Here is a 24,066-nt window from a genome sequence, read left to right as displayed (position 1 = left end):
CGGGAGGGCGGTTTTGCAGTTGGAAGTGCAGACGAGCGGGTAAGGGTATACATGTTACAAAAAGCAGAAAGAAAAAAACGTGCGATTTTGGAATGTCGGGTATGTGTGCAACACGAAAGGTTGAACATAAATTTTATCAATCCAGAAATACATACTCGCCCAATTCCCCGCCAAACACATTTTGTAGAAAATGCTCAAAATTATCTAAAATTTATAGCGTTCTTATTTTAAAGGAAGTTAAGTTGATTAAAAAAAGAAACTAAGATACAAATTTGGGGGGGGGGGGGTAAAAAAGTACCCCTACTAATTTGTTTTTTCTTTTTTTTTTTTCTAGCGCGAAATATTAGTTTCTGTTCATATGTAATCAATTATGACATCAGATTCACCGATTCATCCATTTTGTTCGTTATTTACATTTGTGCCATAAAATATATATAATGTTAAAATTGAGACTTTCATCTTTGAACCCGGCTCAAAATTTGCGCGCAGTGTAGCTGTCTGAAATGATTGAAGATTGATCAAACACAAACTTTAAACATAAAACTTTTCTGTTTTACTTTATTTTTAGCCAGAATTTGTATTGCTAAACTTTTTTTAGTAGTATAATTTAAATGAGCTAAGACGTGTGTAGGATAGCTTTTCAACATAAAATCGAAAATCAATGTTTTTACACAGTCCCCACATTTAAAGTCTTATTTGTTAACATCAACGTCAAGTATATACCCTTTCGTAACACGTCCAATAAATTAAAACCGAACTAATTAGTATTGTTATATACTTGTGTATTTACGGTCCTACAATCTGTCGATACCTATATTTTGGCATTGCACAAGGCCATCGGTTCCTCTCTGACAGTTAATGACGTCTTTACACTAAATCCATTAGTAGAAGTTGCAAAAGTTCTGAATAATATTTTACTCTTAGATACATGATTTTCTTATTAGTTGGTATTGGCTTTGGACTATATTTCAGGAACTGTGATCACTCCCGTGCTAGCCTCCGTTACTGAATTGAAATAGCGAGTCTATTTTCAGCCGGGATTAAAAGTATTCGTTTAGTAATCTGATGAAGTCACGCACTGAATGAGGTAGACAGTTTTCTCAGCTTGCAAAAGCCTTCTGTCTAGAGCCGTCCTTGTTTTCTCACTTGGATTTTAATTACTTTCGGACTTTTACCGTCAGCAGCTGACATTTGTTATGGGCCGAGGAATCAGGTAGTTATGCGGAGAGGTAGGCATAAATGTTTTCTGCTCTTTGGTCGGCTTGTTGTCTCTTTGACACATTCCCCATTGCCATTCTCAATTTTATTTATAAAATCTGAAACCGAGGGCAATGACGGAAGGGACATCCGGAAATCCAACTTCCGAAGCAAGGTTGTCGGCTCTCCGAACTTTACCGAAGTCCTGCTGATCGCCGAGTCTATGAGCTTCGGTCCTTGCTTGGAAGTTGCCGGAAATTATTTTGTTTTCGTTATCATTTACTAACCCAAAATGAACAATCGTTAGGGAGGATAACAAACTACAGCTTGGATACTAGTATTATCTTTAACGAACCATATTAATTGAATTGATCTGGAAGATGGAGAAGCAAGACACAAAAACAGGTCTCAATATGATACACTTACTGTAAATCGTTGGCAGTAATCATCCCTCAGCCATCCCTCTAGATCCGTATACACTTTAGCTGGTATACTTTTGTCGTAGAGAGCGGTGCAAAAGTTACAAAAACTATTCCAAAACGAGGTATAAATCTTAAAATGGTCTCTCCATTTAAAATAACTATGAAATAACGTACTATTCCGACTAACTTGAGTAAGATATTCGGCGAGACTTTTTATATTTGGAAAATCATAAACATTAATATATGAATGAGGAGGGACAGGTACATGTCGTTGAGCTGTTTTCCAATTGACTACTGGAATGATTCCTTTAGAAATAGTATCCCAGTATTTCTCTGTAACATAGTCTCTACAATTACTATCTTCAAAAGCCAGACGAAATCTGTATCGTCTCAAAGTGTTCGGAGGTAAGCATGAATTATGTTTTACTTCACATTTCAAATTCCCACATTCACCGTAATAATCGACATTGATGTGCTGACTTAGTTCATTGATTAGTCTGTAACGCTCGGCATCATCGGCACAACGGCTTACAACTGTGTAAGCCATCTTGTCTCTGTGTTGTGCTGGGTATATAGTTGGATTGATACGCGAGACATTCGGAAGTAGTTCATTCGAAATTGGTTCATACATCCCGTATGGTGAAAACACAGTAGAATGTCTCCTGTATGAAATAGTCCAGTTAAATACGTTTGCCCATGGTGTGAAACTCTCTTGCACAAAAACATTAGGTTCATTTATGAATAAAGCCCACACCTGGGAAAGAAGTCTGTTAGTAGGTAAATCGTTCAGAAACAAATCTTTGTCTGTAAAATGAAATAGCACTGCATCGCTTTGTGATAAATCTTCTCTATTCTTTGTAATGATACATTGCTTCGGACAGTGTTGTGTATGTAATGGTATTGTATGAAACCATTCGTATGTTTCAAAGTACTTAGTCCATAGCAGTATAACTTTATTTGTTTTATCGGGTCCGAACTGTCGGTCTGGAAATATTTTCACATACGGTTGATATGTGTTGGATAATAGTCCATAGTGAGGAATTGGCCAGAGAGATTTGTCGTTATCCATATAGTACACTGTCACTAGAACTGTTATGGTAATCGATAAGATAATGTAATACACATACTTCCATCTCGTTTTGTATCTTCTCTGTAAAAGAGGACATGGCATTCTGTAACAGAAAAAAAACATCGCTGTTATCTACTTTCACTTGGTTTTTTTTATTCATTGTTTTTTCTCTCAACTTTCTCTCTTTTTCATTAACACTGTAATGAAAAATCTAAAAGTATAAGCTAGATTTCGCTTGTAGAAGAATATATATTTTTGATATTAAATAGCATATTTAGTTAATCTACTCATCGAGATTAAAATTAGTTAAATAGGGAAACATTTTCTGAAACAGAATAAAAACATGGCTATGATCTACTTTCTATTATTTTTTATACATTATATTTCTCTTAACTTTCTTACTTTTTCATTAACACTGTATTGAAAAACGTAAGTACATGCAACATGTAGCTTGTCACAATATTATTTTTGTAGTATTAGATAGCATATTTGTTGATATGTCGATCGATATAAAAAAGTATTTAACAGGAAAACATTTTTTTGAAATGGTAGACACCTATCTAATAATTCTATATTCTTCACTTAACTTCCTCACGTAAGTAGAAGTTATCGCCTGTCACAGTAGAAGCTATCGCCTGTCACAGTTGAATCTATCACCTGTCACAGTAGAAGAAATCGCCTGTCACAGTAGAAGTTATCGCCAGTCACAGTAGTAGCTATCGCCTGTCACATTAGGAGTTATCGCCAGTCAGTCACAGTAGAAGCTATCGCCTGTTACAGAAGAGTATACCGCCTGTCACAGTATATGATATCGTCTGTCACAGTAGAGGCTATCGCCTGTCACAGTTGAAGCTGTCACCTGTCACAGTAGAAGAAATCGCCTGTCACAGTAGAAGTTATCGCCAGTCACAGTAGTAGCTATCGCCTGTCACATTAGGAGTTATCGCCAGTCAGTCACAGTAGAAGCTATCGCCTGTTACAGAAGAGTATACCGCCTGTCACAGTATATGATATCGCCTGTCACAGTTGAGGCTATCGCCTGTCACAGTTGAATCTATCACCTGTCACAGTAGAAGAAATCGCCTGTCACAGTAGAAGTTATCGCCAGTCACAGTAGTAGCTATCGCCTGTCACATTAGGAGTTATCGCCAGTCAGTCACAGTAGAAGCTATCGCCTGTTACAAAAGAGTATACCGCCTGTCACAGTATATGATATCGTCTGTCACAGTAGAGGCTATCGCCTGATACAGTAGAAGCTATCGCTAGTCACAATAGAAGCTATTGCCTTTTACAGTAGAGGTTATCGCCTGTCACAGTAAACGATATCGCCTGTTACATTAGGAGTTATTGCCAGTCACACTAGAAAATATCGCCTGTCACAGTAGAGTATATCACCTGTCACAGTAGAGGCTATAGCCTGACGATTGAATCTATCGCCTGTCACAGTAGAATCTATCGCCTGTCACAGTAGAATCTATCGCCTGTCACAGTTGAATCTATCGACAGTCACAGTAGAAGCTATCGCATGTCATATTAGAAATTATCGCCAGTCACAGTAGAAGCTTTTGCCTGTCCCAGTAGAGTATATCGCCTGTCACAGTAAATGCTATCGCCTGCACAGTAGAAGTTATCGCCTGTCACAGTAGATGCTATAGCCTGTCACAGTATAAGCTGTAGCCTGTCACAGCAGAAGATATCGCCTGTCACACTAAAAACTGTCGTCTGTCACAGTAGAAGCTATCGCCAGTCACATATCTGAGGGGCGTCATTATGCAGATGCAGTAATACTTTCAGGATATGTTATATAGTTATATGGATTTGGAATGATATCTTAATTGCGTGTATTTTTCTGTCATTTATATTTAACACTTCTATTTAGATACGTAGACATTATTTGAAAAGCTAGAAATCAATCTGATGGGAAAATATTAAGTGTAAAACTATATTTCTTGATAACGTTTATGTATTAGATATTAGAAATCAAATATTTCATTATTCCAATCAGGGTCCCACAGGGGGCATTTACAATTAAAAGTATGATAATATAAGAAACAAACATGAGACATTGTACAGTATATAACGTGACAGATATTTTAATAGACAAATGAAAATAGCACTAATAACAAAAATACATTAAAAGTACTCTTGAGTATTTTTTTATTATTATTATTATTATTATTATTATTTCTATGTCCAGCAGTGCACCTCGTGTTCACATCAGCACAATTATCGTTTAAGATTTATAAAACTAAGATATATAGTTTGTTCATCTGCTGGAGACACCAAGGGACTATGATGATGGATATACTGTTGTATACAATAGCTGCAACAGCAATCTTCCTCGTGTCAAAAGCAGATGAACAATAAAAAATATTATCTATAAAGATGGAAATTTGTTCATCTGCAGGAGACACCAAGGGACGGTGCTCTAGGATATACTGTTGGATTGCGATAGGCAATAACAGCCATCCTCCCCGTGTCAGAAGCAGATGAACAAAATAAAAAGAGAAACTGAATCCGGTCAATTAACAAATAGTTTTTTTTAAATAACAACAATTGCTAATTATGCGAAACATGTCATATGAATCTGCTATTTGTAGTGTTTAACCAGGAATATACACAACTCTTTTAATAAATGAGAGACAGCAGCCATAGCAATTTCTCTTGAGAATTTAAGTTAATGAAATTGGGACAGGATTCCGAAATAATGTGATATAAATTGTGTCTGTCTTCGTTATATTTTGTGCAATAAAAGAGAAAATGAACTTCATCTTCAATATTACCAGCGTTACACTGCTGACATAGTCTTAGGTGTGGAGGAGTACCCTGGTATCGTCCTATTTCAATCTGCAAATGGTGAGACGACACCCTAAATTTTGTTAATGATCTAAGCTCAAAACTGTTCATGATATTTAGATACTTTTCGAAACAATAATAACTCTTAAATTTTACGTAAGTGCGGAGCTTCCCTTCTGAATTCTTGGTCAGTTGATCCTTCCAAATTTTTATACACGTCTCTTTCAATATTTTCCTGATAGTATTTTTTGAAATACTTTTCCCATCATTTAGGTTTGCAAACCCAGGAAGAGTTTTTAAAATTTGTTGGAGAGAGCAATACCATGACGATTTATGCTGAGAAAATAAAGTTTTTGAATGCTGGTATGCATCTTGTAATAAAGGAAATGAGTCTAAATTTTCTAGGATAAGCCAACAATTCAAAATAGATTTGACTAAGTCAAAGTACAGTGGAAACCGACCAAGTTCAGATAAGGCTGCAAAATTTGTGTTTTTTTTTTTTGTGCACACGAATTGATACAAATTGAGGGTGTTAGCCCGAATGGGTGTATCTAGTTTACACAACTAATATCATTTTCAAAGCAGAATGATAGTTTTCAATAATTTAAAATTGAAACGCTGCCCCCCTGGTGCTAGAGTCGGCCACCAGAGAACACAGAGTCACAAAGAAAAAGAGAGTAAAATTATCTATAAAGTGTAAGGTTTGACGTCCACTGTTTACCGTCGGACCAAAACACGTTACAGAAAGGGAAAACGTATACTTGTGTTTATATATATATTCTCAGTTGTGAAATAAAATATCTGAATAAAATAAAGTTTCATATTTTATTAATATCAAAAATAATCCTCGACGGAGAGAATGGGTCTTGCCGGCTCTCTCACTGGTCTGGCCAGGTCCCCAGTAATGGTTGGTCTTACATATACAAACAAAACTAGTCTATAATTCAACAGTCAAGTAACAAGGTTGTCACTTATTTAGCATCTTTCTATAATCTCAATTTAAGGATATTACACCCTACTACATTATAGAAGACAACAACTTAGTATAACAAATTAAATGACATATTAATCATGTCGGAACCGCCAACAGAGCACTTAATGTGCACCTTCAATATCACTTCAATAGCACCGTCACCGTTACCGGTACCGACAACCGTATTTAGCATCGTCACCGTCACACACAACCGTATTAAGCACCGTCACCGGCACCGACAATCTTAAATTAAAACAAAGTTAACTTTCAACGCCTGTCTGTATTTCTCAGACATATTCCAGCTTCTATTAAAGTTTGTCACTTCCCATTCTTAGTCAAACCAACACTCCCCCGGTTACAACAAATGGAAGTTTTTAACGACCTTGACTGGATATACATCCCTCGCACGGTCGGCTCGGTGCCCGAAGGCGTTTGGTGAGCGTTTAAATAATTTTGTGCTATCGGTCAGGAACAGGTGGAGGACGCCATTTTGGTAAGCCGCCATCTTGGTTTTGTGAGTTGTTTTGGTTTTTCTTTTGTTGACTCTTTTGATGTTATGTCTTCACAACGGCTGCTTTCAGGGCCAGATTGGTCAGCTTGGCAGCCCGCTAACCTCGATGATGGAGTACTGGTAGATGAGTCTCGGATGTAGTATTAACGATGACAGGAAGCATTATCAGGACCAAAGTCGTGAGACAGTGAAATGGCGGTCCATCATCTAACACCTAGGATACAGCCCTCGGACGTCACTCGGCATACCACTCCCCCATCTATAATGGGTTTTGGAGTGTATGTTGACGCGGGAATTTGCCCCTACGCGGATTATAGCCTAACGTAGTCTGTACAGCGTTGGATTGGTTGCTGTCATCGAAAGTAGTAAGTCGTTGATCCATCTAACTGTAAACCCTCATCGAAGATAGCGGGTAAAGGAGAGCTGACCCAGCACGTCCGTTCAGTTGTACTGACTGAGACGTGACTGTAATGAGGATGGTCCCCCGGTTCTGTTGTTGCTTTTGCTTTTATACTTCCGACTGACCAATGACAGAGCTTGTTACATATTGTTTACCAATCGGCAACCATGGATCACATAAGGGAAATTCCCGTACTGTTGATATTGTTTGTAAACATGGTCCTCATGGATTGATCTTCATCAATAAAGATGGGTTTTGACTTTAAATTTATTAGTAGATCATTAGAAGAGTTTTATTTGAGTTTATAGTCTAACAAGGTAATCACCGCGAAAATATGGAATCAGGACGTGAAATAAAACTTCCTAAGAGAGGGACGAAAGATACCAGAGGGACAGTCAAACTCATAGACCGAAATCAAACTGACAACGCCATGGCCAAAAATAAAAAGACAAACAGACAAATAATAGTACAGATGGCACAACATACACAAATCTGTCGTATACTGGGTGAACCCCATTCCGGTGGTCAAAATGTTAATCTTCATATCCAACTGCCTGTCGAACTAGACGGAACAAATATGATTCAAATAATTAAAATTCAGATATTTAGCTCTTCAATGATGCATAATATGTTACCCATTTGTCTAGTTTCATAAGTTTAATAAATGATTGAAAATCGGCGATCATCATCCGCCATTGTTTTTCTTATTAACCTCTTTCCGGTGCAAAGGTAAACTATAGTATGGAGGACAACTAGGAACACTAATGCACCCTATTTTGTACATCAAATAACGCTAATATTCTAGTAAATAAGTACAGATCAGTAAAATATTATTTTATTTAGGACAATTTATATTTGACAAGATGAAAAGTGTTGAAAAATTCAAATGTGCAAGAATTTTTTTTAAAGATGCAATAAAATAGTTTTATTTTGTTAATTTTTTTTTACTTCTTATTGTGAAAATATTTCAAATAATTTTATTTTGATGTCAATAGGGGAAAAATGATTTCACAAATTTTCACTATTTGAAAAATTACTTTAACTGAATACATAAATAATTACATGAATATTAAAAAGTTCTAAAACTATTGTTTGTGTGTTTGAATCAGAATAACAGTTCTTGGAATAGTGTTCTGTGTAACGGTTCACTGTGCTTTACAGTGGCGACAAAAGAATGTATCCCCTCTCCTCAAAACCCTAACATCACTATAGAATTGGAGATGTGTCCAGTGACGACAGTTATCATTGTCACAGTGTGCCCATTTAAAAAAAACAATTCCTGCTAATTGTCGAATCTCTGAGGAAGATTTCTTGTTACAAACGCAGCAAGTTTCACTGTCATCATCATCGGTCAGATCACTGTCACTTAGTGAATTATCAAGACATATGGGTCCTCCTTTATCTTTGTTCAAACCAGATGTACCAAGACCTGCATTAACATCATCCTCTGATAATTTCATCTGTTTTTCAGTTTTAACCCTCTCAGTTGAACTTTTTCTTTTCAAGGGTGCCATCTTTTTAGTATCTTTTCTTGTTTTGTTTTGTTTTTTACATGTAGTTACATTTTCAACTGCCATTGGCTCTGATTTCTTATAGGGTAGTTTAAATACTACTTTCTTTTTTGACTGATTCAGATGATCCATGTTTTTCTTTTTTCCTAAATTTCCTGTTATGGTAAAGTGGTTCCTTTTCTTTTCTGTCTTTTCAACTGAGACAACAGACCTTTTTAGCAGGAATCCGGATGGAGAACTGTTTACTGTGTTTTTGTTTGATGTGTTCAGTTCAATTATAGGTTCTGCAGTATATATTTGAATGTCAGGGTGTATGCTTTCAAAGGGAACTAGCAAGGGTTGACTGTTTGATTCATCATGATCTGATAAAATATCATGTTCTTTTGGAGCTGATATTGAAACTTCAAATTGTTGTACTGTCAAAGTGGCAGAATTGCTTATTTCATGAGAGGGAACATTTCTTAATTGATCAGGCTGATTAAAAGTGTTTTCATCATCTTGGGAAATATGGCTATGGTTCATTGTAGATTCAGATGCTTCATCAGATGTTGCTTAGTGGTAAAAAGTAGCTGGAGCAAGTTCAGTAGTGTCAACGGCTTTTGGGTTAAAAGGATATATTCCACTTTTCTTGAAAGATGATGTCAGATTCTGTGCTGAGAGACCTTTCTGGTATGGTGAACATGACATCTGTCCAATATTAAACTTTGTGATTTTACATCCAGGGTTTCTACGCATAAACAACTGTGCCTCCCTGTTGTAACAAGCCTTTAGTGGTCCAAAGCACCCTATATCTAGTGGCTGCAAAATGTGGCTACAGTGTGGTGGAAGTATGAAAAGGATGATGTTCTTAGATTCAGCCCAATCTTGTAAAGTTAAACTCACATTGGAGCGGTGGCCATCAAACAATATCAGTAGAGGAGTGCCAGAGATATCATGAGATACATACTTGAGGAAGTGCTTTTCAAGGTAAGTTTTGAATATGTCACTGTGTGACCATCAAGTCTTAGAGGATTGGCCATCAGAACCAGGCGGAGTCCCATATCCAGAAATCAACGCCACTTTGCTTATTTGAATATTATACTAAACAAATCGGATACGGGTCACGGAAATTATATTGAAATGATAGGGAATTTAGAAAAAATGTCTGTTTTAACTTTGATTTAAGTGATAGACAGGTTGCCGGGGCAGAAAATAAATATACACAACAATATACACCATTTAAACGAAATATAATGACTGGCGTTGCAAAAATCAACGTTCCTGATCTATTTTAAAAATCGAAGCGAGAGGCTTTTAACATTGCAGTATAATATACAGGCTAAAATGGCTGAAACGTCAAATTTGCAAACTTCGTGTTGAAAATTGGCTAACAAGGTCATTAGAAATACAGGTTGCCGGGGTGAAACTTGAAACTTGAATGTCCAAAGAATAAGCAAGTCCAAACCTTGTATGTGTAGTCGTTGAACTCTAGGTTCCCACGTAAAGTTAAAATGCCTCTATTTCAAGAAGAATAAACTCACGAAAACACGAAAAATTCACTAAATTCGCGTTCATTGTTTTGATTTTGACCGCCTGACAACTTTACGGAAATATCAGAGTGATTATAAACGAGGACTCTGTGACGGGCAACTTATAATATCCGTGTTTTAAAGATTTTAATGATACAGTACTACCTGTGACATTATCTTATTAATGGTGGCCATAAAAAATATGGTCACCATGATGGCCCTAAATGTCCATCATTATACCCCCTGCTGCTTAATTAATACACAAGGTATTAATCAAATTCTAGTCAAGGATAAAGAGAAATCATGACTGCAAGTGTTAAAATTACATAGCTTACAGGTAAAGTGTCTCAGGGAAAATATGACTTTTTGTGTTTGTCAAATTTAATAGCTGTGATTATGACAAGAAAATTCTAAAATAAAATGAAATAATAAAACTAGTTGAACATAGAGCTTCCTAACTTTTTTTTTGTAAAAATTTTCTCATGACTGTTTGCAAATGTTTGTTTTGATGTTATAACTTTTAAATAATTCTATCAATTTAAGCTATTTTTTACATGTATTTTTTGGCAAGTGAATAATAAATGAATGTCATCTTCTAATATAATGCAAACTTTCACAACACCTGCCTTTTTCCATTGAAAAGGTGTTTCTCAAATTAATTTTCTAAAATCAAAATTGTTTATACTTACTGCACTTAACATTATTTAACAAATGTTTAAGATTATCTTTAGGACTTATTCTAAATAAAACTTAGGCAATTCATTATTTCTCTATTGAATAAATACATGTATATTCAAAATATTCATTACAGAAAAATTTGATAATTTTTTTATTGTCATATAAACATATTACAATTTAATCAAGTTCCTGACAAAAAAAAACCCAAAACAAACATTATAATGCAAAGAAATAACAATTCTATAAGAAATCAAAACACATCGAAAAAAGTTATTAGGTTTCTGCCCTCAGTTCTCATGACTTTCTTTTATAAAGGAGCCAATATTTTAAACATGTTCCATGTTATAGAGGTTTAGCATTTCTTTTACTTTTTGTTCTTGGTTAAGATTTTATTCATAAGATTCAAGATTTTATTCATAAACTGGTCAGAGACATTATTATGAGAAGGTAAACAATTTTCAAATAGATTATCTCTAAGTTATGTTAATTTTACAAACAATTCTATCCTTTATAGGAATTTTTATTCACCATTTTCTATTTCTAAATTATGACCACTAATTCTTTACTTAGTGAAGCATTTGAGTTTACTGTTTTCATCATAAGTTTTTATTTTATTTTCAAAAATATTCTTATTTTTTTTCTTAAAATTCATTTTTAATCAAGGGCTTTAAAGAATCTAATTCATTCAAGTCCCTGCAATTATTCACTTTATCTAAAAGGCCTGAGTTGAGTGAAATGTTCTTTGCAAATGTATACCAAGAATATGTATCATGCATATGCCAGTCCTGCAGTTTCGACAATATAATACACAGAACAAAAAGTGATTTAATTAATAGACCATAAAAATGTCACAATCTATATAGAAGTGTACTTTATTTTTTCTGGAGACAAATTTTGCCTGTTAACTGACAAAATAAGCCAAACTGAAGATAACATATTTGATAAGTTTACAATTGTTTCAAAAAGCAAGACAATTTATTCTTTAAATAATTTCTTTGTAAGTCTCTTCAGTGATTTTTGATGCAAAACTCGTTTTGAGATTTGAAAAATATCAAAGATAAACAAAAATAGTTTATTCCTATACCATATAATGATATTTGTAGTTTTCCTGAATAATAATCATGATAATAGATAGTACAACTTTGTTAACAAAATTTATTATAAAAGGATTGATATTCATGATATTGATAATTTAACTTTGTGAATAAACTGGCTTGTTAAATTACTTGCTTCATGGTTCCTTTAAACATATCATTTGCATGATTATAAGTTGTAATTAATAATAATTCATTTAATAATGCAAACGAACAATAGAATACCATGTACATCATGTACAATAACATTTTTTTACTGAAAAAATAATTATTTGAAGGATTCTCTCTTTTGTTTTCAAATGCTTAAGTCAATAACTTATATTTGAATTTTTGTCATTTCTACTCAAGATTCTTTCCAAGAAGAAATTAAAAAAATGAGAAGCAAAAAAGCAAATAAAAATTATAACATAAAAAAATAAAAACATTAGAAAAAAAGGAAAATATGTAAATTTAAAGACAGAAAAATCAACAAATAATATGAATTAACAAAGACTAAAACAAACATTCTATTCTACATTTTCAAGAAAAGGTGAAATGTCAATTTGAGAAGACACCTGAGTTACCTGTACAGGTAAATTTTAATGAAACATACAAGCTGAAAACTTCAACCCTGATTGATTTCAACAGGTAACATAATTAGATAAAACATCAACCTATGTTTTATGACCCCAATAAATGGCCAACATCTCAAGATTGAATACCCCAATAAATGGCCACCATTCGATGGTGACCATACAAGAGGGTGGACATAACTAAGAGGAAGTCACAGGTTGTACTGTATCAAGCCAGTCCAGTTCAAACTATTATCACGTGGTACAATTCTCATTTACATATTATGAATATTAATTAGCAAAAGTACTACTAATTTCTGGCTATGCCATCAAGTAGAAGAGCCCTGTCAAATTTTACACCTGGAAATACGTAATAGGGTGGAACAGCATTACCAATAGCATTGCCAGCACCAATTATAGTTACATTTGAAGACCTTGGAGATGTGACAGACTGGGGCTTAACAACAATGTCGTGAACTATTTTATTTGGTTTATGTTCAGTTTGCCGAGCACTCTCATCAATATTGAAGATTTTTTGTGGCTGATCATGGAGATTGTTTTGGGTCATAATAGTGCCCAGCTCTTTGTAGTAGTTGGAGAGTGTCTCCTTTGATGCACATCTAGCTCTCTGCATGGACAATTTCTGTGGTTTACTAATAGTTAAATTTGGCCATCTTTTCATAAAGGAGTAGTACCATTTGTTACTTAATATATCCTCCTGAAGTTTTCTTTTGCCCATAATACCCTCATCAAACAGGTAATTTGAGCATCTTCCATCCACAGAAACCAAACCAAGTGTCCTATCTCTAAGTGTGCTTTCTGGAATACCATAGTTTTTTGCAGCCTGGTAAACAGACATTCCATTTTGGACAGCATCATAGGCATATTTCAAAGCATTTGGGTCATACTGCTTTTTCTTCATTTTGAAGATATCTGTAATAAAAATGAACACTCATAAATATTTTAAAAAGTAAGTAAAAACTAAAATCTGCTTTAAAATAATTTTTTATCCATTTTTTTTTTTCTCATTTATAGCTGCAATTATTTTATTTATAAATCACAATTGATATAATCATTGTGCAAGCATTTTGTCCTATAATCACAGTTATTTGGTCTTCATATTAATTTTTATAAATTCAAATTAAATTCAATCAACAGAAATGGTTTCTCAAAAACATAAAAAAAAATGATAAGTCACTTCTTTTTTAAAACCTGAAAAAGTGTTCATTTTTGTTAATCAGGCGTTCCATAGATTTTCCGGAGTCATATGGACGTTTTATTATCACGTGATTGTTGTTTGGGACGCCTTACAAATGGCAGACGATAAATCAATAACAATAGATTGATTTTGGATGAATATTCAATATTTTTCGATGATTTTGGAATGGTGGAAAAACACAATCTTGAGCTGATAAATATATTTTTACCTGTAGTGAAGACTGTTTGGCGTAATTACATCTGTTGCCATACAGCGGTGAACCAATTGTCTGTAACCTCTGACCTCCGACCCATGCACGCGCTTTCAGTTCAACGAAAACCCGGATTTTAACATTACACCGGAATCAGGTATACATCCTTGAAACAACAGCCAAAATAACAAATTACAGGTCTTATATTATTCTCAACATTGGACATCTCACTAACATCTATCGTTTATCCTCAATAATTTCCAGAAACTATACAGACGTATATTTACTATAAAAAGGGGGAAGGCCGGCATTACAATATCATTTTCAAAGCAGAATGATAGTTTTCAATAATTTAGGACCCGAGGGGGGTCTTTCAGTGATTTGATCATATGTTACAGAAAAGTATGAAAAATGGAGGGTATCAAATTTAACGACATCTTGGTGTAAATCAATAGATTAACACATGATTAGTTTCTTTACCAGTTTCAGTTACATTCATAGAACATGAACCATGCAAAAACACGGGTGATATATCAACAATTAGTTATCATACCTGAATTATTGATTTCACAGCTTATATTCCATTTGTTTTATCTGAAAGCTGATCGCTATCATTCACATTATAAATTCAACTTTTTTCAATTTGTTTTGTCTGATCACCGACATTTTCATAATCAATAATTTACACTACTTCAATTTGAAACGAACTGAGAAATTTAAATCGTCCTCCATATAAGATTAAAATCCACTTTAGAGATAACATAAGTCAAGGTAAACTTATGGTCATAAATTTCTAATTTTAGATTGAAATGTCTGCAAAAAAAAATAGCCACACCTATGAATTATAATATCAATATTCATGTTCAAGGGTACATGCTTGGTCAGTTTTCTTACAAATAATGGTTTGATTGTTGTTTGCTTAACGTCTAGTGAAAAATAGTTCATGTATATACAAATTTGAAATTCTTTGGTTAATATGCACATGATACATACCACTGAATACATATTCTAATTTTAAATTCTACTTCAATATAAAAAAAATCTAATATATTATTCATCATGTTTTGTTATGTTAATATCAATGAATATGATGCTCTGGCTTATGGGTCAACTGATAAATCTAAATATTTACCTGAGTGAATTTATAAATATCTTTATATATTTGAGGACTTTATTGGTTTCTATATACTATATTTTTATTCATTTCTAAAATATACAAACCATATGACGTTTAACATCTTTATATCCCCATCCCCATCCCCCGTGTTATATTTATCCGATCAAAGTATTTACATAAGACAAACTGAGCCTATACATTGTCTGTCATTTTTGTTTTATTGATATATATATATAGAAGTTTATCAGTATTGATTTTGTCCGTCATGGGTCAAAGTAAACATATTTATCTCGACCTCATTACACTAAATGCTTCATACTGCAATACGATCCTATATTGCTCATATTTACTTTTTTTCCAGGTGTATTGTGTATTTTCACTTAAACTTGCATATTTTGTAAGTATTATTGTATTATGATGTTAATGTATCTTGCCTGACAAGGGCCCATGATTGGTGAATAAAATAATGTCTAATGTCTAATATCTAATGACTAATATCTAATGTCTAATGTCAACTGTCTAATGGCTTATATCTAATGTCTAATGCCTAATTTCTAATGTTAATGTCTAATGTCTAATGGTTAATGACTAATGACTAATATCTCTTATTATACTTCATGTCAAAATTCCAGATTTTGATTGGTTAATACGAGGTAGACAATTTACTCTATTCTATGGTAAATACTATATTACCCTTCACGGCGACGCTTGAGCAAGTGAGCGCTTTATTAAATACGACTCTATCCTATGGCAAATACTCTATTACCCTTCACGGAGACGCTTGATCAAGTGTGCGCTTTATTAAATACGGATGGATGTTATGTACAAGACGTCATAGTTTATTACTTTGAATTTGAAATTTAATCGACAGTAATAACAGAACATTCAGTATAATAAATTAAATAACACATATCTGAGAGGGTGATAGAGCAGATTGCTACCACTCGAAAAGACATTGTCAACCTTGGCTTCGCCTCAGTTGACAATGTTTTCTCGGGGTAACAATCTGCTCTATCACCCTCTCAGCTATGTGTTATTTATATAATGTCTAATGTCTACTGTCTACAGTCTACTGTCTAATGTATAATGTTAATGTCTAATGCCTAATGCCTAATGTCTACTGTCTACTGTCTAATGCCAAGTGTATACTGTCTAATGTCTAACGTTAATGTCTACTGTCTAATGCCAAGTGTCTACTGTCTAATGTCTAATGTCTAACGTTAATGACAATGTTTTCTCGGGGTAACAATCTGCTCTATCACCCTCTCAGCTATGTGTTATTTATATAATGTCTAATGTCTACTGTCTACAGTCTACTGTCTAATGTTAATGTCTAATGCCTAATGTCTACTGTCTACTGTCTAATGCCAAGTGTCTACTGTCTAATGTCTAATGTCTAACGTTAATGTCTAATGTAATGTCTAATGTCTACTGTCTAATGTCTACTGTCTAATATCTAATGTCTAACGTCTAACGTCTAACGTCTAACGTCTACTGTCTAATGTATAATGTATAATGTCTACTGTCTACTGTCTAATGTCTAATGTCTAACGTCTAACGTCTAATGTCTAATGTCAAACGTCTAATGTCTAATGTCTAACGTCTAACGTCTAATGTCTAATGTCAAATGTCTAATGTCTAATGTTTAATGTCTAATGTCTAATGTTATCTTATACGTTAACACAAAATATTGGGGGGAAATTTATTAAAATACCGGTAAAATATAAAACTATATGAAAATTACCGATGGATGAATTTCTTTAAGTACAAATACATGAAAGATAATGATGCAATATCGTATTTAGACATACACCATTCGTCTTTTGTGTGAGGGGGTAGAGGGGCATCGGTTTTATACTCATATCAAAAGCAAACTATTTTTTCGATAAAATACAAGTGGGTGTGAATAGGAAACCTCATTTTCTAAACTCTTTAATCTTAAGGCAATTTTCCTCTCCTTTTTTACCCTAATTATATATTCCTTATATCTAACACCTCGTTGTTCTCTATACTCTATAATTGCCCATTTTCCTATTTTTGTGTTGCCCATTATTTTGTTATCTGTAACTCTAATCCAGACCCCGAGTTGTAGAACCTCATATGAGGTTCAAATGGTATTTTTATAGTCTAAGTCGCTAGAAAGTTTACTTGCCTGTTTTCTTTATATTTTAATAACATTAATGATTAGTTGATTGTTGTTTACGTCCAGTGTCAAATATCTCATGAACTTTTATAGGATCATCAATATGAGATGCTAGATAAGATAAAATATTGTTTTGCAATACGTCCAGTAACAAATATTCCATGCACTTTAAGAGAATCAGCAATATATTTTAAATCAGGCTAATTCCTTTTATAAAAGGAAAGGATGATTGTCTCACACTTCAGAAATACCACTTCACAGGCTAATTATCTTTCTAAAAGAAATACTGATCGTCTCACACTTCAAAAATACCTCATGTCGCAGGCTAATTCTCTTTATAAAAGAAATACTGATTGTCACACTTCAGAACTCCCACATTTCACAGGTTAATTCTCTTTCTAAAATAAATGCTGATTGTCTCAAACTTCAGAAATACAACATGTCACAGGCTAATTCTCTTTAAAAAGGAAATGGTGAATATCTCACACTTCAGAAATACCACATGTCACAGGCTAAATCTCTTTAAAAAGGAAATGATGAATATCTCACACTTCAGAAATACCGGTACCACATGTCACAGCCTAATTCTCTTTCTTTAGGAAATGATGATTATCTCACACTTCAGAAAAGTCATTTGTCACGTGACCCTTACTTTGTAGTCCTATACACACTTCCTTGTATCAAATCTTCCTGTAACATTTCTTTCCCGGTAACTGTCGTATTAATATTTATATACAAACTGTGTATAACAGTTGACTATTAGCAGTGACAAATTATGTATTGTTTATAGATTTTCCTTAGTAACTATTAGAAGTTGGAAAGACAAACTTGAATATACTAATACAGATACATATCTATGTGACGGACTTATCAGAATCGGAAACTATATCAACCAATAGATTTATATATCCGGAATCAATATGAAAAATTTCCTTTGAAGTGCTGAAATACAGATTTTCATCTCCAATTCGTTTAGAAGTACCTTATAGATTAATAACAATTTTCCAGTTGATCTATACTATCATTTTGATAACAGCTTTAATACAAACACGGATACAGCTATCAATTTGAATACCGAGTATCAAAGTTTAGGCACACTAGGGAAACTTTATCGACATGAAAAAAACGTCATGTCCTGAAACTGGTATAAACATGCATACACATATAAGATAGGTGTTAACCCGAATAATTCAGTCGTTATTTTCCGCTGATCTTCGATTGCCACATTATCATTTATATTTTCGTTCTTCGGGATCGGCGCATTTTCGCTATCGTGATCCGTTTTTCTACAGATTTTTTTTTTTATATTTTCGTGATCCGTGATCATGGAAATTTATTTTCTGTGAATCGTGATTGACAAAAAAATCAACTCGTGAATCGTACTGAGACCCCCCCCCCATCAGGCCCCTCATATAGGAGAAATCGATTACGAGGAGGGACTGAAATAACTAAAGTGTGAACTCCTGAGCGCATTCGACAGTCGAAGCATATATATTACACATCATTTGTTCGCTACCTTCAGCCTGGTCATTATTTTAGGGTTAATGCAAACTGATAGCTTTCGATAATCAAGAATGAAAACGAAATAGATGATCGATGATCGATGATCGATGATTCAACTGATGAAAAACAGATTTTACATTTCTATTGATTTTTGCTAGCTTCAAGGTGTTTTGTATTTTTGAAAAATGATGGTTCAGAGTTGTTCTTTCCCAAATTCGTAAAATGCCTGTACAAATCCTTTATTTGCAGGTTTTCGAAAATACTTTTAAAAAGGATTAAATATGTTGATTCTGATAATAAAAAAAAACACAAGACTTAGTACAAGCGTTTCAAAAGGGCTTGTCTGACCTGAACAGTTATTTATCATTGTAATTTTGTCAGTGAATTTGCAGAAAGCATAAACAATAATTTCGATTTGATAAATATCTTTCTATTATTTCGTTTGTCAAATCGGCCAAAAAAACTTGCCCCCCTTTTCAAGCCCCGTTTCCAGAATATTAAGTAGTCGTCCCTATGATAAACTTCTTTTGTTCGTATATTGGGCATAACATCTACACGTTCACCTACAAGGGTGAATTACCATATCACGGCTAAATTATCAAATAAATATATTTCTGTAGGAAAGGTTGAGTAATGCACTAGAAATACAGACAGATGCTGCAAATATGTGAAGCGGATATAATGACTTTGTCAGTTCAAGGAAACAAGGGTTAATGTAAAATGGATATAATGACATTGTCAGTTCAAGGATACAAGGGTGAAAAGTAAGATAACAAAAACACCTAAATCCAAGGACAATTCAAAACGGAAAGTCCTTTATCAAATTGCAAAATCAAAAACTCAAACACATCAAACGAATGGTACAGGCATTTCCTTGTGTAAAAAATGGTGGATTAAACCTGGGTTTATAGCTAGCTAAATCTCTCACTTGTATGACAGTCGCATAGAATTCAATTATATTGACAACAATGTGTGAGCAAAACAAACAGACATAATAGGTAAAAATGACCAAAATTGGGGTACAGCCGTCAACATTGCGTTATAATCTTAATCACTATAAAACTAACTATTTCAAAAAAATAAATTGCATATAGACACTCTATAGACAAAGTACATGAGCAAAAATGAAAGACAAGAGTACGAAAATGACCATAGCACAATAACACAATGGCGAGATGTATAAATACCGAACCACGCTAAAAGTATATTACCAAAAAAGGACTAAACAGTAAGGGTTAACAATACACAAAGATAAAGAAAAAGAAGACTATAACACGTAATTAAGATGATAAACAACGTCAGTACCTAGAATCTATACTTCAAGACCATCATGTATTATTTGTGAATTTGATGCGGAATATTTATCAACAAGGTCTTGGAATCTTCCGATGAACTTTTTTAGAAAAAGGACGAGACGTTCTTTGACTTAACCCTGGTTTATCAACTTTCTGTTCAGACACTGGTGATTTTATAAAGTCTGAGTAGCAGCTGCAAGCTCTTGGATGTAAAGCAGATATGACCTTGCCAGTTCAAGGATAAAAAGGTAAATGTAATGCAGATATAATGAATTTGTCAGTTCAAGGATAGAAGGGAACATGTAAAGCCAATACAATTACTTAGTCAGTTCAAGGATACGATAGAAAATGTAAAGCGGATATAATGACCTTGTCAGTTCAAGGATACAAGGGAACATGTAAAGCCAATACAATTACTTAGTCAGTTCAAGGATACAATAGAAAATGTAAAGCGGATATAATGACCTTGTCAGTTCAAGGATACAAGGGAAAATGTAAAGCCGATATAATTACTTAGTCAGTTCAAGGATACAATGGAAAATATAAAGCGGATATAATGACTTTGTTAGTTCAAGTATACCAGGGAAAATGTAAAGCGGATATAATGACTTAGTCAGTTCAAGGATACAATGGAAAATGTAAGGCGGATACAATGAGCTTGTCAGTTCAAGGATACAAGAGAAAATGTAAAGCGGATATAATGACCTTGTCAGTTCAAGGATACAAGGGAAAATGTAAAGCGGATATAGTGACATTCGGCTTGTCAGGTCAAGGATACAAGGGTAAATGTTAATCGGATATAATGACCTTGTCAGTTCAAGGATAAAAGGGAAAATGTAAAGCGGATATAATGACCTTATCAGTTCAAAGATACAAGGAAAAATGTAAAGCGGATATAATGACCTTCTCAGTTGAAGGATACAAGGGTAAATTTAAAGCGGATATAATGACTTTGTCAATTCGAGGATACACGGGTAAATGTAAAGAGGATATAATGACTTTGTCAGTTCGGGGATACAATAGAAAATGTGAAGTGGATATAATGACCTTGTCAGTTCAAGGATACAAGGGAAAATGTAAAGCCGATATAATGACCTTGTCAGTTCAAAGACACAAGGGTAAATATAAAGCGGATATAATGACAATGTCAATTCAAGGATACAAGGATCCAGTTTTCTCATAATAGAAGGTATTGATGGGTGCTCCTTCAATTCTGTATTCTTTAATTTTTAAGGCCATTTTTCTCTATTCGTTATACTTTTTGCCCATTATTCTCTATTCTTTACATTTTAGCACCTCATTATTCTCTATTCTTTATTTTTTTGGTCCATTTTGCCCTATTCTTTATATTTTTTGCCCATTATTCTCTATTCTGTAAACCCCCCTCCACACCTTTAATATACACTTTAATACCTTCTGACAACAGCGTATGAAAAAATATTGTTTTCTGGCAAAGGAAATGAACAATCTCCAGCACAAAGATTAGATCTGTTCCGTTCTACACTACGTATCATCATATGTCATATTAAGTGAAGTATTGCGAAGCACGTATGGAACGGATATGTGCCGGACATTGGGAAAGGATATGGACTCTGTGCCGGACATTGGGAAATGATATGAATCAAAGATGATTAGATAGACAGCTACATTTCCGTGTTGTAACAGTTCATGAAAAATACAAATATTTTTATAAGTAGCATTTAAAGTTAGTCATAAACAAGGAAAGTCATTTATAAAAAATAGAGCATATGTGTGGTCATTGTTTATATAAAAAAAATACATAATGATCAACCAAGTTGTGGTGGCGTTTGGATACACTTTAATTTACTATCAAAGAATAATTTTCAGTTCACATGTATCAGGGTCTGAATATGAAGGGACAAAAAGGGGGGTGTGGCTCATCAATTGTGTAGTCTTTAACCTTAAGAAGGCCATTTTTTTGTATTCTTTATTTTTAAACCATTTGTCTCTGTTTTTTATTTGCCCATTACTCTTTTTTTATGTTATATAACCTAATTATTCTCAATTATTAAGTTTGTCCATAATTCGTTATTTTGTATAAGCCCCATACAGACCTTTTCATATTTGATTTCAACTATTATTTCTTCCTTTGTATCTTTTAAACAACAAAACAAGTGATAAACAGTAGTGATATATAACCTTTTTATAAGTGTATCCGAAATATAATTTGTGCAAAGGCGTTCTTTAAGAAATCTTCTAATCTCAAATGATTCTAAAGGAATGTCGTCCTTTTAACAGACAAAATAGAGGTTTACAGAATAGAGATTAATGGGCCAAGATTAGAGAAAAATGCGTACCTGTAAAGTGCGAAACGAAATAGAAACGGAACGGAACAGAACAAAACAAAACAAAACGAAATAGCCTAAAACGAAACGAAATACAGCAAAACGAAGCAAAATGAAACGAAATAAATATATTTTTTTACAATTTCAACTTAAATGTCCCCACCTAATGCCTTTATATGTACCAATATAGGGAAAGACAGTGTGAACTGATATATATGGGTCCGAAAAGTGGGATTATCGGGATATGATTTAGTGGTTAGAATGTTTTTGTGTGAACGGTTTTTGTGTGAGCAGGTTTACATTCTGCTTATATTTACATGTAAAGAACTTTACACATCGTAATGTTGGTTTATTTGTTGTCGTGAACATGAAACATTTGCTCCCGGGCTGACGTTTAGCCGCGAGGCACCCATATCGAACGAAAGCATTAACAATAGCTCATTGTTTACGCTTTATTTTGCTGTCAGGTCTAGGTATAGATGTGTAAACCTAGGATGGTTACGAGTGATGGCTGTCTTCTTGGGTGAACTGGGAGGGTTGGGGGATAACTACAGTTTGTTTATGTGAGGAAAATTCTGGACATTTTTGTGAGTTTCAAGAAATGAGATGCTATCCTCAGTGAGATCAACTTCTCCGCTATCCACGCGATAATAAGCAGAAATTACTAAAATTCCGAAAAATAAAGCCCATTGAAGTGGAATTTATCTTGTGTTTAAATCTCCTTTCCTCCGCCGAGCGTTCGTACACTTAGTAATCTTATTGTATATAGCTATAGTACAGTCTGCTGGTGAAGATAACTGCAGTTTAGAAACATTTGAGTAGCCATAATCAACATTTTGTAACCATTTAACTGCATAAATTTCTTTGCATCTCAATGAAAGTTCATGCTGCGTTTCTGTCATATATGATATACAGCATTTAGCAACGTGTCGACCACACTAACACACTTGTCAGTGATATTTTTCAATAAGGCAATAACGAGCAGGTCATCTATACATATTCCATAGTCGATACAACCTAGGAGTTCAGTAAGATAGTAACCTTATAAGTGGGTCTTCTTTTCTTTTTTGGAACAGACTGCTAAATACGAGTATAACTTTGTAGAAAAGATAGATGCACCAGATAAGTTTTATGAGAATTCTTCAAATCAGAAAACAAGAATGATGTAAACATACGTGATATGCACCTTTATAAATATATATATATATACGTTTTGCGGATATATTTGTTATGCAATTTGTTTAGACTTTTTTTCGTATATATCCTGTCTATTTGTATTACGATTTTAACATTGGTACGGATATTTCATTATGCATTACCTATACTTTAATTCTCAATATTTTGGAGGTGAAATCGTAGATTTTTTTATAAGGTCAAATTCAATTATTTATCTTCATTCTGTGTTTAATTTGGGTGCAACGGTACGTTAATGTATATTCCTGAGTGGAAGGGCAAAAAGGAGGGGGATTATAAGTGGCACGATCATATCTATTGATGTCCCAGGTAAATCCGCAAATGATAAAAAAAAACTTCCCCAACGTTTAGCCCAAAACAATTAATTTTCAATAATATTAGGATTGAAA

At 33.8% G+C, this 24,066-nt stretch overlaps 2 protein-coding genes across 6 annotated transcripts in view; both read right to left on the bottom strand.

Annotated features, from left to right (window-relative positions):
• Nucleotides 1-24,066, bottom strand: part of LOC127731750 (alpha-(1,3)-fucosyltransferase 7-like) — a 637,348-nt gene that overhangs the window by 606,196 nt on the left and 7,086 nt on the right. For 2 of the 5 annotated variants that reach the window (XM_052240591.1, XM_052240589.1), the window contains exon 2: nt 1,624-2,791. The exons of 2 other annotated variants lie outside the window; for them this stretch is intronic. In XM_052240591.1, coding sequence (XP_052096551.1) covers nt 1,624-2,790 — 1,167 coding nt within the window. In that variant the 5' untranslated portion in view covers nt 2,791. Of the gene's footprint in view, nt 1-1,623; nt 2,792-14,672; nt 14,868-24,066 lie in introns of those variants that run through there. One more of the 5 variants, XM_052240590.1, reaches the window with a different exon arrangement.
• LOC127731826 (uncharacterized) lies at nt 8,473-13,632 on the bottom strand. The gene is made up of 2 exons (XM_052240666.1): nt 13,406-13,632; nt 8,473-9,864 (listed from the first exon to the last, which is right to left on the bottom strand). Exons 1-2 carry the CDS (start codon nt 13,630-13,632, stop codon nt 9,432-9,434), a joined length of 660 nt encoding a protein of 219 aa, XP_052096626.1. The 3' UTR covers nt 8,473-9,431.

The sequence above is a fragment of the Mytilus californianus genome, unplaced genomic scaffold (assembly GCF_021869535.1).
Source record: "Mytilus californianus isolate M0D057914Y unplaced genomic scaffold, xbMytCali1.0.p SCAF_20, whole genome shotgun sequence".
Classification (NCBI taxonomy): Eukaryota; Metazoa; Mollusca; class Bivalvia; order Mytilida; family Mytilidae; genus Mytilus; species Mytilus californianus.
The sequence above is the reverse complement of the archived record's forward strand: the minus strand, read 5'-3'. Positions and strand labels throughout refer to the sequence as shown.

What these genes read in the sequence shown, in the direction of transcription:
- LOC127731826 (XM_052240666.1), bottom strand. Translation starts at nt 13,632, where the DNA reads ATGAAGAAAAAGCAGTATGACCCAAATGCTTTGAAATATGCCTATGAT. An exon ending in GATATATTAAGTAACAAATG is followed by an intron (nt 9,865 to 13,405) that starts GTACTACTCCTT and finishes ATGGTCACACAG; the next exon opens with TGACATATTCAAAACTTACC.